This window comes from Cervus canadensis, chromosome 33 (assembly GCF_019320065.1).
Source record: "Cervus canadensis isolate Bull #8, Minnesota chromosome 33, ASM1932006v1, whole genome shotgun sequence".
Lineage (NCBI taxonomy): Eukaryota > Metazoa > Chordata > Mammalia > Artiodactyla > Cervidae > Cervus > Cervus canadensis.
The window spans coordinates 23382583-23401779 of NC_057418.1; the positions used below are offsets into that span (position 1 = coordinate 23382583).

The 19197-nt window shown below is 41.4% G+C and overlaps 1 protein-coding gene across 1 annotated transcript in view; it reads left to right on the plus strand.

Moving 5' to 3' along the window:
* Positions 1–9035: 9035 nt before the first annotated feature.
* The window catches only part of AKAP12 (A-kinase anchoring protein 12), a 105662-nt gene continuing 95500 nt past the window's right edge, over positions 9036–19197 (plus strand). The window contains exons 1-2 of the mRNA XM_043457111.1: positions 9036–9176; positions 9506–9850. Coding sequence (XP_043313046.1) covers positions 9686–9850 — 165 coding nt within the window. The 5' untranslated portion in view covers positions 9036–9176; positions 9506–9685. The remainder of the gene's footprint in view (positions 9177–9505; positions 9851–19197) is intronic.

A 19197-nucleotide genomic window follows, 5' to 3' on the forward strand; every position in this document is an offset into this window, starting at 1 on the left:
GTCACTATTTTTTATTTCAACTATCCTCACAGTTGTATGATAATATCCATTGTGGTTTTAATTTGCTTTCTCCAAGTTGTACATTTTTTAATGTACTTATATACCAGGTGTATATCCTTTTAGGTGAATGTCTCTTCAATTCTTTTGTCCATTTTCTAGCTGGATTTTTTTTTTTTTTTAGTGTTGAGATTTGATAATTCCTTATACAGGTCTTCCTCAGCTCACAATGAAGTTACATCCCAATAAACCCACGGTAAGTTGAAAATATCATAAGTCAAAATTCATTTAATACACTTAAACTTTAGAACATAGTTTTATCTTGTTGTTCAGTTGCTAAGTTGTGTCTGACTCATTGCAACCCCATGGACTGTAACATACCAGGCTCCACTATTTCTGGAAATTTGCTCAAATTCATGTTCTTTGAGTCGGTGATACTATCTAACCATCTCATCCTCTGCTGTCCCCTTCTCCTTCTGCCTTCAATCTTTCTCAGCATTAGGATCTTTTCCAATGAGTCAGCTCTTTGCATCAGGTAGCCAAAGTTTTGGAGCTTCAGCTTCAACAGTCCTTCCAATGAATATTCAGGATTGGTTTCCTTTAGGATTGACTGGTTTGATCTTTCTGCAGTCCAAGGGACTCTAAAGAGTCTTCTCCAGCACCACAATTCAAAAGCATCAATTCTTCAGTACTTGGTCTAACTCACCTTAAATGTGCTGGGAACTGTGGCTTCCTGTCGCTGCCCAGTATCACAAGAGGCAGGTACTACATATCACTAACCTAGGAAAAGATCAAAATTCGAACTACAATTTCTACTGAATGAGTATCACCTTCATGCTCCATAAAGTCCAAAAATTATAACTCGAACCATCTTAAGTCAGTTACCTTCATACATCTAAATACTAATTCTTTATTGGATCTGTGATTTGCAAATATTTTCTTCCAATCTGTAGCTTATCTTTTCAGTCTCTAAAGCTTTTAATTTTGAAGAAGCAGTTTTTCCTCTTACAGATGATGCTTTTTGCCTAGGCCTAAATCCCTAGGATTTTCTCCTATGTTTTCATTTTTTTCCTAAAAGTATTACAGTCTCATGTTTTACATTTAAGTTTCTGATCCCTTTTGAGTTAATTTTTTAAAAATAAGATGTGAGCTTTAGGTCAAGGTTAGTTTTTAGCCTATGGAGGTCCAGTCGTTCTAGCATTGTTTGTTAAAGACTATTTGCAAAAAAAAAAAAAAAGACCATTTCCCTCAATTGAATTGCTTTTGAACCTTTGTAAAAACTCAGTGGTTTATATTTGTATGGGCTTATTGAAATTTTTATAAAATTATTTTACATTTATTTTAAAAGCATTTAGCAAGTCAACTTAAAAGAATTAAAAAAAAAAAGTTAGCTGAACTTATCTGCCTTTCTTCAATTTATTCCTAGTTAAGATGCTTATCAGTTCACACTGATTATTTTCATGACTTGAAGGCATGTGGGTTTTGGCTGATCAAATATTTTTCTATAGTGGTTAAATTCTGTATTTAAGAGCAAATATTCAACATTTCATAACCTAATAGTTTTCTGCCTAGGAATACGATAAGTAGTATATAATTGAATATAGATGATTTTATATTTATCTATAACTATATACTGAAATAACCATCTTCTTTGGCATGATTTTTAAAAATACAGTCTCACTATAAGATATTCCCACTGTAAAACAAAATTCATTATGCCATGAAACCCTATATTGGGATCCCTTCCAAGTGGATTGATTTTCTTGGAAGAATTAGACTGAATATATATAATTACGATGGTTCTAAAACATAGACTTTCCGTCTCGTAATATCACTAAAAAAAATTGTGCTGAATGGAAATTGCTTTTTTCCCATATCCTTGCTTATTACACTTGACTATTAATTCCCATCAGGAAGCCAGGTGAAATCAAGAAAACCAGTTCAATTTCAAGGTCCTAAAGTAGTCGTTCTCAACCTCTGGCTACATACACATTAGGATCACCTGGGAAGCTTTTCACGCCCCCCCCACCCCCCTCCACACCCCCATCCCCCCACCAATACCTATGCAGCACCCTGGGCCAATTAAATCAGAATCCCTGGGGTTAGGTATTAGAATTTGCTTAAAGTCCCAGGTTATTCCAGTATGCAGCAATGTCAATGGTTAAAGTCTCTTCTTTTGTTTATTTCTTTACAAAACACTATATTACTATAATTATCACTCAGTACTGTGAATGCAGTATACTGGGTTGTCATAATCTACTATGTGAAATTATATCTTTCAGGTTTTACTCTTCCTTGGATAATTTAAAATTTTCTATCATTCTTTTTATTCTGTTGGCAAGAGTAACACATGTTCAGTGTAGAAAATTTGGGAAAAGAAACAGGCAGCCATAATGAAGGGGAAAAAAGTCATTTTAAATTCCATCATCCAGAAAGAATTATTATAATATTCTAGTCTTCTTATTAGGCATATCCACATACATTAACATATATAGTCAACTTTTATTCTTTCAAAGTTGAGATGTTATTGTAAATACAGTTTTATAAGTTATTTCAAAAATCTAATAAACACAAAAAATAGTATCAATAGCAAAAAGTATGAAATTAATATTGCTTTTGCAAATGTCATAATTTTTACAATTTCACACACACACCTTGATCTGGGTCATGGATATAAACAGGTAATACATACTCTTTAATAAGTCATTTCCCATTGTTATTAATACAAAACAACATTTAAGGCATATGACTACACTTTCCATAATATGTTTCCCTCTAAATTGACAAATTACTGCAATCATATGTAGATTTGGAATTATGGCCAAAAATGCATCACTCCTAGCTGAACTAACAGCTATTATGTAAAGATAATAAATCAATTTTTTTCTAAATCTTTCAACTACTCAGACTAGAATAAGGATATGAACCAGGAAAAATATGCAAAGTGAACATAGATTTATTGAATATGGAATAAAACTGCCTTCCTCTAGTTCAGATTCAAATGCCAATTTAATTGTTATTATCTAGACTTCAATGGGAGGAAAGAATATTTGCTATTGAATACTTAGGAGTCATATAAGCCAAAAAAAAAAAAAAGATCTTTTTAAAATAAAAATCATCTGTTAGTCAACTATACTCCAATTAAAAAAAGCAAACTATTCCCAAAAAAATTAGAGGGAGAAATACATCTGAACTCATTTCATGAGGCCAGCATCACCCTGATACCAAAAGTAGACAAAGATATTACAAAAAAAGGAAAATTGTAGGCCAGTATCACTGATGAACATGATGCAAAAATGCTCAACAAATATATGAGCAATCTGAATTCAACAATATATTAAAAGAATCATACAGTATGATCAAATGGGGTATGTAGTTAATACTGTTGTATGTTATATATGAAAGTTAAAGCAGTAAATCCTGAGAGTTCCCATAACATGGAAAAATATTTTTTGTTTGTTCTTTTAAAATTCTGTGTCTATATGAGATGATGGAATTTAACTAAAGTTACTGTGGCAATCATTTCATGATGCATATAATTCAAATCATGCTGTACATCTTAAACTTACACAGTGTTCTATGTCAATTAAATCTAAATAAAATTGGAAAAATTATAAATCAATCAATCAAAAATTAAAATCACCGCCACTAAAGAAAAGCCCACAAAGGAAAGAAGACCCAGCAAAGCCATAAATAAATAAACCTTAAAAAAAAAAAAAAGAATTTCCAAGAGCATAACATTCAAAACAATATATCCAAGTGATTGTTCCATTTTTCAAAGTTTCCATTGATTTGGTAGCATAAGCAGATGCAGATTTTAGAATTTTTTAATGTAATTAATTATGCACCTGATGAACTGGAGAGAAGGAAGAAGTGTGTCTAGTTTCACTATTGATTTTCTATCTTTTATTCTGATTTATCACAACTACCCCTTGTATACATAAGGCATTTGTAGGAGTGACAAGAAGTTATTTTTTTTTTTAAGGCAGCTTATAGAATAGAGATCAGTTCCCGAGAATACAGAATCTGAAATATGGACCAAGATTAGGATGGGAGCTCCATAAAATGGGATAAAATAGTCAACCTCTCTTGTACACAATTTTAGTAATTCTTGTTTTTTACACTGGGTTCTTAATCACCAAAAAATAGTTGAAGTATCTTTTAATGTCAAAGACAAAGTATAACAGGCTAATATTAAATATTTACAGAGATTTATGTTAATAGAGGAACATAAAAATCTGTCAGTTATTTGCAATGCATGTCTCTGTAGTGTCTTTTCGAGTAAACGGTGTTGACTTAAACCAGCTTCCAGCTTTAAAAAGTCCCAAGCATTTTGCCTGGCACTTAACTCAGTACGAGTTTATTGAATTAATAGATCAAAATACATTTTTTAATGTTGATTCTCTGGCGGCTCAAACAGTAAAGAATCTGCCTGCAATGCAGGAGACCTGGGTTCGATCCCTAGGTTAGGAAGATCCCCTGGAGGAGGGAATGGTTACCCACTCCAGTATTCTTGCCTGGAGAATCCCATGGACAGAGGAGTCTGGTGTGCTATAGTCCATGGGGTCTCAAAGAGTCGTACACAAGTGATAGACTAACGTTTGATCTTCCCTGGAGTGAAGAAACTTTCCAGATGCCTTCAGGTACCCTCCATAAATGTGTCCTGAGAAATTCTCTCTTCGTATTGGGGAAATCATTTACTATATCTGGGTTCTAGTCACTTCATGGTGAGTGAAGAGCTGCCCAGTTCAAGAAAACTGAGAAACCAAAGCTATATTGGTTTATTGGGGACTGCTTTTCAATTATATTCATTTATTTATTCATTTATAGTTAGACACATCTTGAGCAAAGTGGTGGGAGCTATGTTAAACTAGTTCTCTGTAAATAATTGCTTCTATAAAGTTTTCCACAGTGGCTGGTGACCAGGGGGGAGGAAATGTCCGTTCTTGCTGTCATTTCAGTCGTGTCCGACCCTGTGAGACCCTATGGGCTATAGCCCACCAGGCTACTCTGTCCACAGGATTCTCCTGGCAAGAATACTGGAGTGGGTTGCCGTGCCCTCTTCCAGATCTTCCAGACCCAGGGATCGAACCTGTGTCTCTTATGTCTCTGACACTGGCAGGCAGGATCTTTACCACTAGCACCACCTGCAAAGCCCCCCGGGGGTGGGGTACATGTATATATAAATGATATGAATGAAAGAACTAACCGCGCCCTCAAACAATGCCCCCAGCAAGCCTCATCTCATGGTTCCCTCCCTTTGTTACTTTAGAGTAATCTTGATTTAAGTCAGTTTTAAATCTTGGTCAATTTTAAATCTTGGTAAATGAAACAGGGACTTCTCTGATAGCTCAGTTGGTAAAGAATCCGCCTGCAATGCAGGAGACCCCGGTTCAATCCCTGGGTCAGGAAGATCTGCTGGAGAAGGAATAGGCTACCCACTCAAGTATTCTTGGGCTTCCCTTGTGGCTCAGCTGGTAAAGAATCTGCCCGTAATGCGGGAGACCTGGGTTCAATCCCTGGATTGGGAAGATCCCCTGGAGAAGGGAAAGGCTACCCACTCCAATATTCTGGCCTGGAGAATTCCATGGACTAATATAGTCCATGGGGTTGCAAAGAGTAGGACATGACTGAGCGATTTTCACTTTCAAATGAAACAGATATATGAATAGCTGGCTTAATACTTAACCCCAAAGCAATATATTCCTTAAAAGTTAGAATAATAACAGTTGTCTATATACATAATGTATACCTACAGGAAGTTGGCCCTTAGCAGGGGGTGCCATGCTGTGTCACCTGGGGAGTGAGAGTGTGGAGTCCTAACCCCCTGGACCACCAGGGAACTCCCCTGACCTTTAAGCTTAATCTGTATGTTGAACTTTTTCTGTAGTTTCTACATGAGTGTTGGTTTATTAGCTACTCATGAATTGAATAAAATTATTAACTTTTCTAGTTTTCTACTTAATAATCAACAAATGCAGGAGAGTAGGAATTGGGCTCTTAGATGACTTAGGAATCTTGATGTAAGTAATTGCTTCAGAAAAAATAGACTTTATTTAAGGAAAATAAGTCATAAGTGGTAGTTTCAGGGGAGAAGAGGTGCTAGTGTTATGTGAAATTATCTGAAGGTTTTGTATGGAGAAAATGATCTGTTGGTTAGAATGTTGGTTTTAAATTCCATTTTAAACACCCTAGTAATTATTGTGCTTTCAAGGGGCTATAGTTAATGTTAACATTTGTGAACTGTGTACGCATAAGATGCCCAGCTACGACTCTAACTTTTATTGGCAAATCTTGCGTGACCTGTCTTTCTGGAGAAGTAAGCATGAGACAGGCATACAAGTTCAGCCTGCTGTAATGGCAACATGTATTTGTTTTTGAGAAATCTCAAACTGTTTTTATGAACTCTCTCAGGGAAACGACTACCACCAACTGCTCCCGTGGGAGGAGATGTGCAGGGACACCTGCGGCCTGCTGTTTGGAGGAGAAAGGGTTGCTGGTGAGAAAACGAGATATCGAGGTAACTGACAGCCTTGGACTCTAGTGAAAACTAGAGACCAGCTGCCTGCCTCTCCACGGCTGCCGCTGATGCCAGTAATTCTGAAGGTGTCTGCAAAACTCTGGAAAAGAAAACCTTGGTGGCTTGACTTGGAGTCTTGAGTGAGAAGCACAGTAATTCTGTGCTAGGCATATAATGGGCACTCGCTAAATACGTGTTGAAAGAGTGAGGAGTGAATAAGATTTGAATACTGTTTTGAAGCACCAAGTAGCATGTCCAATAGGTTGGAACATCCCATTGCTGGGGATAATACATAACATAACCACTCTTCTTTACAAAAATAGCAAAGAGCAAATGCACACTACTATGTACAAAATAGATAGCCAACTAGAACCTACTATATAGCACAGGGAACTAAATTCAGTATAATAACCTACAATGGAAAAGAATCAATGAATTACTTTGCTGTACACCCAAAACTAACACAACATTGTAAATCAACTTGTAAATAAAATTTTTATTACATTTCAATAACATTTTTTCAAAACTGATGAAGAAATCAAAAAATAAAATTAATGAAGCATCTAAAAAAATAACAAAGAGTAATTCCCCAGTCTGTGAGTAAAATGGAAAGGATTCTTTGCTCAGTCTTAAAACCAAAGGAACTTAATGTGTGTGTTAGTCTGAAGCTCTAACAGTTTGACCACCTGATGTGAAGAGCTGACTCACTGGAAAAGATCTTGACGCTGGGAAAGGTTGAGGGCAAGAGGAGAAGGGGACAGCAGAGGATGAGATAGTTAGATGGCATCACCAACTTAATAGACATGAGTTTGAGCAAGCTCCGGGAGACAGTGAAGGACAGGGAAGCCTGGCGTGCTGCAGTCCATGGGGTCACAAGGAGGTGGACACGACTGAGCAACTGAACATCAACAACTTAATGTGTGTTTGTGTGAATCTACAAAGGAGTCCATTATTCTTAATACCTCCTTATCATGGTGCTGTTTCAGGCAGAACAGGAAGTACTAGAACATGCACATTTCTTAAGTAAGATTTTGCAATTAAAAAATAAGAATCTGAGCATTTCACAGCCTGAAAAATAAACACAAAGCAAACAATTGCTAGTCTAATCAGCCACTGGCAGGGTCTTACTTTGCATGTGGGTTGCTGGCTTGAAATCTTTGACCTTGCAATCTCTTCTGAAAATTCAAAGACTGAGATGTGAAAAGCTTCAAGATTTTCCCAGGAACCGAATAAATATAATCTCACAGAATAGAAAGTTTTGATAGTATTTGTACTACCTAATGATACATTTTCATATGTGCTGACATTAATCATTCTCAAATAGGTTTTAACAGCATTTTCCCTTCTTAACATCCTAGGTGAGGTCTAAATGCACTTTTCACCGACATCCCTGAGAAGAAGAGAGAGCACGTTTGAAGCTTCCCACAGAAGGGGAGTAACCTGTTGGGGAGTGGTCCAAAAGAAGGAATCTGCTCTTCCAACTACCAGCTGTGAAACTTTGAGGGCCTGATTTAACCTTTCTGGGCCTACTTTCTCTCACTATATTGGTAACCTGAGAATAATAGGATCTACACTGTAGTACTTCTCTAAGGATGAAATGTGATTGTACACACACAGTACACTCACAATGTCTGGTACATAGTAAGTACTCAAATGTTTCCTCAATAATTCAAAATTTAAGTCAAAATGGGTGAAATGCTTAAAAATTTGGAAAACCAACCATTTTGGAAATAGACTGCTTCTTAAATGACATATTCCAGAGAAAGTGGCCGCTGTGTACTCCTTTCAGATAAAATGATAAATTTAGAAAAATCGTATGTTGGATAATATGGTTCCCCAGGCCATTTTACTACACGTAATTAATTAGGCACAGATATCCTGGTGCCCAACTGCTGTTTACATCAATTCTCCTACCACTGAGTCCCAAATCTGGATATGTATCTAGTATTAGGGGCAATATTCCACAAGTTTCTTCATTTGTAATGAGATTCTGTGAAAACCGAGGCGCTTAGTTGCGGGTTAAAACTGGTTTTTTTTTTTTTTTTTTTCCAGCCCCACTGCCTTCATGCTTACTTCCCGGGTGATTCCGTTAACATTTTCATTTAGTTCAAATATATACCGACTGCCTGCTATATTCATACAAGCCTTCTTTTCAGGAGTAGGAAGGGACAGAATGCAAGGCCCTGAGGCTGTTATTATGGAAAGCCTTTATCTATGGAGAAACACTGACGGCAAATGATCCTGTTTCAGCCGTCCGCTAGCGAGAGGTGGCCTGGACCCCAGCATCATGCTCTTAAGGACAGGCACATTTCCAGTAACAGTCTCACTTCCCCAATTTCCCCGGGGAAGGAGGGGAGCGGTGCTGCCGATGGCATCGCCTGATATCACTTGTTCTGGGTGATAGGAGAGCGTGGGGCCGCCTGGCCCACCTCATCCGTGGTCTGATTGCATTAACCTCTTGGTTCCCTGTTCCTGCCACGTGAGGTGCCCTAATATGGTCAGACTCCGGCGGAGCCCAGGAGCGCTTGCCTTTCTCCGGCTCCCGGCGAGGAGGCAGGAACGCACGTTTAGAGGCAAGCGCTCCGAAGGAAGGAAAACGGGGATCTAGGTTCGCATCTGGGCGAGCTGAGAGTGGGCTGCAGCAGAAGCCTTGCCTCAGGTCATCCATCATTTAATACCGCCCCCACCCCACCAGCGACTCCGATCTCCCCTGGGGGGGGGGGGCTCCCTTTTCTCGTTCTCCCCTCACTTTCGGGGAGGCATCCCTGGGTGGACCCCTAGCTCCCGTCCTGATATAGGAATGGGAGGCGCCCTGGGGGTCGAGGTGGGCGGCTCGCCAAGGCTCCGGCTGCTCGTCGGGTCCTAGCAGCCTGGGGGGAGATGCTGCTGCAAGGCGTGTCTGGGGCTGCGCTCATGTGATGAAGCGAGGGAAAAACAAGGGGGAGGAGGAGGAGGCAAAGAGGTGGCTTTTTTTTTTTTTCTTTTAAGGAGTTTGCCGCGAGCGCGTCTCCTTCATTCGCAGTCTGGGCGGGTTCGGAGGAGCACGGCGGGAGACTGAGGCGCTCTTGGGACTTTGCTAGTGCACGGCTTCTGGCTCTTCTCCGCGTCCCTGCGATTTGGGGAAGGCGTTCACCGACCGGCTAGCCACCGGAGAACCGCAGACGAGCCATGGGCGCCGGGAGCTCCACCGAGCAGCGGAGCCCGGAGCAGCCGGAGGCGGGGAGCGCGACGCCCGCCGAGCCCGAGCCCAGCGGCGGCGGCGGCTCTGCGGCGGAGGCGGCGCCCGGCACGCCGGGGGACCCGGCCATCGCCCCTGCGGACCCCGCCACCAAGGTAGGCGCGCTCCGGGCCACCTGCCCGGAGGAGGAGGGGAGGGTGGGGCGGGACGGCGCGGGTCTTTGGGGCGAAGGGGAGGGGGGAGGTCTCCTCGATCTCCGCCAGCAGTAACTTCCCGGCCGGTCCAGCCCATCTACAAACTCGCGAGCCTCAATCCCTCTTTCTAGGCTTTTCAGGGTTTTAGCGCCGGGGCGGGACCAAAGGATCCGCGAGCGCGGCAAGGGGGGCTTGCATCTTTGTCGTGGGTCTCCAGGGGAGGCGACTGCGCCATCCGCAGTAATAAAATTCGCCCGCTGCCGGCCGCTAACTGAGCCTTTCTCCACGCTCTTCCGGTGGAGCGACCCAGCCCGACACCGGCGAGCTGCCTGTGGCGGGGGTGGGGGTGGGGGGGTGTCTGCGGAGCCCTGACCCCCAGCCAGACGTGTCGAGCCCCCCACCCCGTCCCCCCACGCGGAAAGTCAGCTGTTGGGCCGTGACGCGTGTTGCAGCCTGGCGACTCCGCCACCCGTGGGTTCCCCGCAGCGCACTGCCCTTGCTACCGGCTGTGTCTGGAGCGACCGGGTTTGGTACCCAGCCCTCCTGCGGCAGGCGGCTGAAGCAGACAACACCGCCTTCCCGATGCAGAGAAAGCCTGGGGTGTAGCTCACTCTCCGCCAAAGAAAACCTGAGCCGACGCGGCATTTCCAAAAGGAATGACAGGGTTCGCAAACACGGCGGCGTCCTCCTTTTCGCTCAGTTCGCTGGACTCAGTGGGATAAACAAATACCGGAGTAGTTAGAAGTTCTCAAAGGATGCAGTCGAAGGCGTAAGGGAGTAGTCCCTGTCTATTCCGGTCTATGGAGGCAGTGCTGAACGTCCTAGACATTTTGCATTTTATAGTCTTAGGTCTTCGAGGCTGCAATATTTATTCTTGGCAACTGCAGCCGCCAAGATTGTGACTTGTCTAGATCGTTGTTTTTTAGATCTGTTTTCCAGCATGTATGTTCATTAGCCAGGCTTCGCCCCACCCGTTTTGTTATACTTTTATGGGAAGATGTGGGTAACCATACTTAATACTTAAAAAGAAAAAAGAAACGTGTCAAATTTAAGAATATACAGAGTACTTGAGGACCTTTAAGAGTTATCTCAGAAAGTATAGATACTTACAGTGTAAGGGGAAAAAAAAACCCTGAAATCTAGGTAAAAATCACAGAATTATGACCTCATCGCCTTGACCTTTTAGCTGTGGTAGTCTAGCTTGGATGGAGAGACTGCTTTTAACTAGATTACCTCTAGTCATTAACATACCTCCTTGTAAAACCCATGGTCCCTAGAGCTGTAGATGCTTGCAAGTAGCTACTGTGCCTGGAATGCCTAGATTCTCTAAGATATGCTCAAGAAATCTATCCTTTTGAGGTCTCAGTTTTATGTATATATGTATTTATTTGGCTGCATCATATCTTAACTGCAGCATGTGGGATCTAGTTTCTGACCAGGGATCAAACCCAGGCCCCCTCATTGGGAGCTCAGTGTCCAGACTTCACTGGACCACCAGGGAAGTGCCTCAGTTATGCTTTAATATTTATTGTATCTCACTTTTTGATGTCAACTACTGTCAAAATGGCTGCATAACCAGTATTTAGAGTCCAGTAATGAAAGTAATTGTAAGGCATAATTGCTAAAAGCTTGCAGTTGGGGAACATTTTTTCCTTTGGCTTTTACCAGCCCTTCAGGTCTTAGTAACAGTTCACACTAAGATATGGTACTTATTCTCTTCCCAATAAACTTCTGTGTATTCGTTTAAAATATTGCTTCCTTTCCGTTCTCTTTATCTTCCTTCCATAACATCATCCTTCTTCCTCTTTCCTAGTCACAACCATCTTGAAACAGTGAGATGACCTCCTTTCAAAAATTACTTAAATGACATCCTGAATATCATTGAACTTTCTGGCAGACTGCCCAGTTATCAATTTGGAGACAAATCAATACACTTACATGTACATGTTAGAAAACGTGTAGTTTTTCATTGTGACTAGCAAAATGTATTACTCAAGTTTTGAAGACCTATGTCTTTTCAAAAGGACGCTCTAATTAAGAATGATTCAGCATGTAGCTTTTGTCTCCTTTCTTCACCCTGTTCAACCCTAATTTCGGACCTCTGAGTAATTTCATCTGCCATTCTGGATTCCCATAGCACCATGAACCTTTCTTGCCCGCAGTTTCCATGGCTGTGGGTTTGTGACTTGATGAGTAAGTGTTCTGGCTGCTGCGAATGATCCACAAAGGCAGGGACCGTACCTGGGTTTGCTCATAACAGGTGATGCTCCTTGTATGGAGTGTGTGGCTGGCATGTAGGATGATCCTGGCACCTTGATTTTGATTGGAGACAGTCAAGTTGGGGAATACCGTGGTCCATCTGCTTTCTTTTTTAAACTTTTAATTTTGTATTGGGGTATAACAGATAAACAGCCGTCTACTTTTTCTTTGACTTTATCATTATGATCTGTCTCACTTATCAGATAGTGACTCAGTCAATGTCTGGTTATTCTCAGACCAGGTGAATATCTAGCAGAAAACTAAGATTTGGGAATTCAGCTTTCTTTTTCTTTAGAATGGCTTGTTTACCATTGCATTTCAAAGTGCCTTTAATCTCAAGTAGACAAATGCATGATAAATGCAAGTGACTCAAATGAGACCACTTCATACATTGAATTAGTGATGAATTACATCTTGAGCTTTTTTGATTGGGTCTGTGGACATCTGGGGAGGTTTAGAGTAATATATCCCCCTCTCTCTAGCAGAATGCTGATCATTAATTAAAGGCTATTAGCAGATTTTTTTCTCCCCCACTGGTAAAACTTGATTACCCAAGCCTAACATTTAGATGCACTGAGACAAATCCTGATTTTATCTGTGATGTATTTTAATGGAAATGGAAGGAGTCTTATCTTCCAGTCAATCTTTTACAATCTTTATATGTTAATTGTGAAGCAAAATGGCTTGATTTTCCGGGTTAAATTTTGAGAGTTTGCCATTTTGATCTCTGCAGGGTACAGGAAGATTAGACCACCTGAACACCGGTGGTAAACAAAGCCTAATGTTATTCATCAGTTGCCTGCTTTCATTCAGGTAGCAGCACTGGGTGGGGTTGGCCAATGACGACGAACTTCCTGTTCTCTGACACATCTTGATTTCTGGAGCCAAGCTCCAGGCTAAATCTGGACAATCACAATCCTCTAAATTAACCTTTCTGTCTCTTCTGTTTAGTGAACTTAGAGCTGGAAATGAAACAGTTCTCAGTTCAACAGTGTAAGGCCTACCACCCTGGCAGGTGGGGAGACAGAGACCCTTGTCAGTGTCTCAAGCTGCGGTTCCATTTGGCTGCAAAAGCTGTGACTCAAACAGATGTATGCAAATAGAAGAATCTATTGTCCTGAGGAATAGAGTTAAGGATGTCGCTACCTTTTGTGCATTAAACAGACAATTGAGTCAGCCAGTTGGATTTCCTAATTCCCGTCCCAGCCTAGGGTATGTGCTCTGTCCCACTTGCCCCGTGTTTACTAGAGATGGGACTAGAGATGGCTGTCATGTGATTATCTTATTGGTTTTACATGGAAACGGCCAGAATTTAAGATTTCAAGAGAATTATATGTTAACAGAGTGATGTTTTCTGGGTGTGGCTGCCTGTGTTCGTATGAATTTCCCTCAGATCATAAGAGGTGCTACTTGCTGATTAGAACCCAGTCTGGAGATTGGAGTTGTGGGTGTGAGGATGGTCATTTAGGTCTGAGAGCTGGTGGGGGCTGCGTTGCCGTCCCTTGAATCCATTATAGGCTTTTAGGCTCTTAGATGTGTCAGATCAGCAGAGATTTCCACTTGAAATACTTCCCTGGGCTAAGGACAGCCTCCAGATGTGCATCCTCTCTGAATTCACTGTGTGTCCACTAATCTCTGTGTCAGGATCACTTTAGACTACATTAAAAGGATGATTCCAGTTTGGTATCTTATAGGATAATTGATAAAATGGAAAAAAATGTTCTGTTTTAAAAGGCATTATGAAATGATTTCATTTTCTTTATCATTTTTAACACCTGTTCAGTGTTACAGAATACCAACGAAAGGAAAATCAGCTAAATAGTAATTCTTTAGGTTATAGTCATTCAAGAAGTGAGGAATTAGAACTTACAGCACTTAGCGATGTGAGAAAAATACATCGGTACTTTTAGCGCATGAAAACTGTAAAACTAAATGTCCTTGAAGCTAATTCTTAGTTCTCTCATACCTTATAAAATTATAATTTAGGAGAAGTTTCTTTTTAAAATAATTTAACAGAAAATATGAAAAAAGCTGGGTTTGGGAGGGAGATGCATTATATCTTATGAATATGAAAGCTTATTTTCAATAAACTATTTTAAAATCTATAATTATAATTATTTGTCTTGTCTGTTTAGATTTTGGGCCATTTTCCTGCAAGTTAGTACCTTATTAAAGAATGTAAGAGTAGGGATTTATACCTGTGATCCTACCTGTTAGTACATCTAATAAAAGGATTAAGGTGAAGATATTAATCTGTAATAATTTCAGCTAAATATAATTTCAGTTATATATACATTTATATTTCTTATTATGAATAATTAAGTTTACTTATTTAAATCTGACTGTAGGCCTGACAGCATCATTCTTGAATCATAAAGTCTTTATTAAAAGATGATCAAAAGCACTTGCTTACTCTTATTAAAATAATTTATTTATTTATTTGGCTGCGCTATGCCTTAGTTGTGGCACTCAGAATCTTCCATCTTCATTTCAGAACAGAGGAACTTTTTTTTCCTAGCTGCCGCGTGCAAACGCTTGTTAGTTTCAGCTTGTGGGTTCTAGTTCCCTGATCAGGGATTGAGCCGGTAACCTCTGCGTTGGGAGCCAAAGTCTTAGCTACTGGTTCACCAGGGAAGTCCCTAAAATGATTTTTATTTAAAGTCATTGCAAACAAGATTCACTTAATGTTTGTTTTTCTAAAAATGTTAATGGTTGAGAACTTATAATTTGTAGAGGATGATAAAAAAGGAAAGTATCCTATTCCTCCCACCCCTGAAGTATTCACTGTTAACAACAGTTTGAAATAAATGTTGGTTGTTTCTTGCATATTCTTCTAAAACCTTTATGCCTGTGCAAGTATATGAATAAGAATAGCGCTGTCTTTTCCTTTTAACAAATGAGATCCTAACACATAAATTCTGCAACTTTAGGGTTTGGCTGTCTTTTCATATCAGGATATAAAGATCTCCCTTCGTTCTTATTGGCTACATGAATTTCTCATTTATGGATTGAAATACCACAATGATTTAACCAATCCCCTGTGTACGTATTTAGATTTTCCTAGTCTTGTTATACAAAATTGGCACAGGGACTATCCTAGTTCAGACGTCTTTGTACGTGTGCAAATGTATCTCTTGGAGAGATTTCTGAAAGTAGGGTTGCTGGATCATAGGATTTCTATGCATTTAAAATTTTGATAATCCTTGCTAAATTTACTTTCCAAAGAGATTCAGCCACTTTGCATTCCTACTCTGTGCAGATCGACACTTTCTTTCCCATGCCTTTGCCTCAGTGGATAGCAGATTTTCTAGTATTTGCCAATCTGTACCTCAGTTGGCACCTTGGATTCCCTCAATGCATTTTTAGTTATGAAGTTGAGTGCCCTGTTAGATGTATTGATCATATGCGTTTCTTCTGGTCAGCACTTCATCAGGAGCTGGACTGGCTTTCAGAACATTATAGGCTATAATTTGTTTACCTGTTGAGTTCTCAGTTACTTAGTCGTGTCTGACTCTCTGCGGCCCCAGGAACTGTGGCCCACGAGGCTCCTCCACCCATAGGATTTTCCAAGCCGGAATACTAGAATGGATTGCGATTTCCTCCTCCAGGGGATCTTCGTGACCCAGGGATTGAACCTGCATCTCCTGCATTGGCACACGGATTCTTTACCACTGAGCCACCTGGGAACATAGTTTTAAAAGACTTTCCCCTCCCAGAAATTAATCAGAATTGGGAAATAACAAGCTTAGAATAAAAACAAGGCTGAGGTATTGTTCCCTTTCCTTCCCAAATTAGTAAACTGGCTTTAATTTTATTTGCTTGGATCGACTTTGCAATGACCTACTTCTTTAGCTATCAATTTAAAAATGTCTCCTCTGGGAACAATCTAAAATCATCCAGTTGCCAGAAATTTCTTCATACATCTGATCCATGAAATGTTGGAATCAGGAATTGTGGGCAGTAGAAATTCACTTCCTGGGAAAACAGTAGTCCCCTCCCCTGGGCGCCGTTCTCAGTTCTCATAACAAATGACAGCCTGGCTCTGTTAACTGGAATAAATATGTTTTCCCAGAAAAACGTAGGTGTTCAAAGCACTGGAAACTACAGCGTCTTTCCCGGACACTTAGGCTTCTCTTAATGCTAGTATTCATTCAAGATCAAAGGTTTTTGTCTTCCTGCAGTTTCTTCATGATGTTGTGTAAATGAGAGAAGCCAAATTTTAGGAAGAGGAGATTACTATAAATCAGTGGCCCATCTGCTGTTTCTTATATGCAGGCATGCAAATTGTGGACGTCCAGAGAGATTACATTTTCTGTGGTTCCCAAACCTGGCTGTGCAGTTGAATCACCTGGGGAGCTTTTTAAAGACCCCACCCGCCCCCCTTCTAGATTATTCTATCAGAATCCCAGGCCATTCCAGCATCTGAGATTCTGTAACCTTGATGCTTATCCGGGGTCCTGATTTGTCTGGGGTGGTCACCGTTGTCTGGAGGAAGCGGGTTACGGGGTGTCGGAGCTGAGGGAGGCCCTGCAGAGGGGACGGCAGCATACCCTGAGCGATGTTGGTGCTCCTGTGGGTGGCAGAGAGGGTTTCAGAAGAGTAAGGGGGAGAAAATAAAGGGAAACCTCTCCCCAACATAGTTTCACTCCTTTATTCTGCTGTCTTGAAACCAGACGTGCTGCTAGTATGAATAGTATTGTTCTTAATGAAATGTACTCTTCAGGGTAAATGAAAGTGAAGTCGCTCAGGCATGGTGGACTCTGCGACCCCATGGACTGTAGCCCACCAGGCTCCTCCGTCCATGGGATTCTCCAGGCAAGAATACTGGAGTCGGTTGCCATTTCTTTCTCCAGGGAATCTTCCCGACCCAGGGATTGAACCCAGGTCTCCTGCATTGCAGGCAGGCGCTTTAACCTCTGAGCCACCAGGGAAGCCCTAGTATGGAATCAAATGTTCCTTTCTTTTCTCTGAGCCAGGATCTACTTGTCAACATTCACTTTTTTGTTCCCACCTGATGCCTTTTAACCGTCGTCCCTCATTTATCATATTGGAAACATCACTTGAGTTGATGGGCCGTCTATGGGGTTGCGCAGAGTCAGACACAACTGAAGCGACTTAGCAGCAGCAGCAGCGTGGGCTTCATTTATGGCCTTTGGCTGGTCCGAATGTCGGGTGAAGAGATCTTAACACCTAACCAAGTGTTGAGGAGGAGCCCAGAAGAGGGCTGTCTGGCTTTCTGCACCACATAGTTGCTTTTCTGTCTTGATTTCATTAACATTTCTCTACTGGCTCCTGGATTCCTGGAACTGGGGATACGAAGAAGAGAGGAATCCAAGAGCTTGGTGCTTAAAAAAAGGTCAAAGCGCTCCCTTTCATGTATTCGTCTCTTCGACCCATTAAAATGGATTATTTTCTGTCTAGAGGAAGAAGTCTAAATTCATTTTCCATACTGGTCACTGTTGTTCCAGTGCCATTGATTAAATAGTCTCAAGTTTCCGTATTCACATATATGTTTATTGATTTTCTTTTACTTTAAAGTTTTTCGTACTCTGTTTATTTGTATACAGAGTTAAAAGCATTAAGAGAGTGGCTAAAAATCTAATCGATTCTAATGGCAGATCCGTGGTTTGAAATATTTTTACATTCCACATCTTCAGGCACCGTTAGGGCTTGCCCTGGTCTCATGGCTATGGTAAGTTTAGTGAAAAGGAAAGTGTTAGTTGGTCAGTTGTGTCCAACTCTTTGTGACCTCATGGTAGGTAGCTTGCCAGGCTCCTCTGTCCTTGGGATTTCCCAGGAAAGAATACTGGAGTGGGTTGCCGTTCCCTTCTCACGGGGATTTTCCCAACCCAGGGATCGAACCCAGGTCTCCCGCATTGCAGGCAGATTCTTTACTGTCTGAGCCACCAGAGAATATATACATAAATACTAAAAAGTGGGGAGCCTGTGTTGTCTTCAGAAGTGAATTTGTTTTCTTGGTATATAATAATGTTATTCATTAAAAATAATCATTTGGGTATTTCCTAATGATTTACGCTATGAAAGGCCCTGGTTCTAGATGCTTCAGGAGGTAAAGAACACAGCCTTATCCTTGAGCACCTCATGATCTAGGTGAGGTATGGGGTCCCCAACCTCCTTGGCATCAGGGACTGGTTTCGTGGAAGACAGTTTTTCCACGGACCAGGGGTGGGGAATGGGGATGGTTTGGGGTGATTCGAGTACATTACATTTAGTGTGTGCTTTATTTTTAATCTAATGCCATCGCTGATCTGACAGCAGATACCCGTCCGGGGCCCAGAGTTTGGGGACTCCAGCTTTAGAGGAAAGATTCAATAACAAAGATTTAAATAAGTTGGGCAGGCAATGGAAGAACTGCCTTTAGTTGGTACGTGTCTGTTTAGTGAATTGTCTGGATAGCTGATGTACAAAGAAAAGGCGATTTTGCCAAGTGTCACAAGCAGATAAAGGCCATATTAGTCAGGAGGCCGGAAGGCACAGGGCATATGAAGGAGCTGAATGTTTGTAAGAGGATAATGGGAAGATGACCATAGAATTGCAGGCAATTATGGTAAGAGCCGCACAGGCTGCAGAGAGCCGTCCGAGTGGAGGCTTCTGAGAAAAAGAAAGCAAAGAGGCAGACCCTTTCACACTCAGCAGAGAGGACGCCCCTAGGAGCATGGGGGGCAGATATTAACCCGAGCGATGGGATGGGTGCAAAGTGTAGGCTGAGCACAGGGGCAGCCAAAAACAGCTGAGACTTCAAGGCTTGGAATATGGAGCGCTCCAGTTTCTCCAGTAGACAAGGAATTCCCCTCCTGATGTCGGTTTCCATTGTCTATTGCTATAGCCAACCATGCCAAACAGCGACTTACACCAGGTGTATCTTTAGAAGAGAGAGTGTCACTTGACAGTTATAGCCCCCCCCCCCTTTTTAATGTAAAGAAGAAGTTTGCATCAGAGTCTAGGAAAATGACAGAGAGCATCCGTGAGATCAATAGCGTGTCTCTGAGGAGTGACCTGCGTCAGCCCAGATCACAGGCACTGTGAGC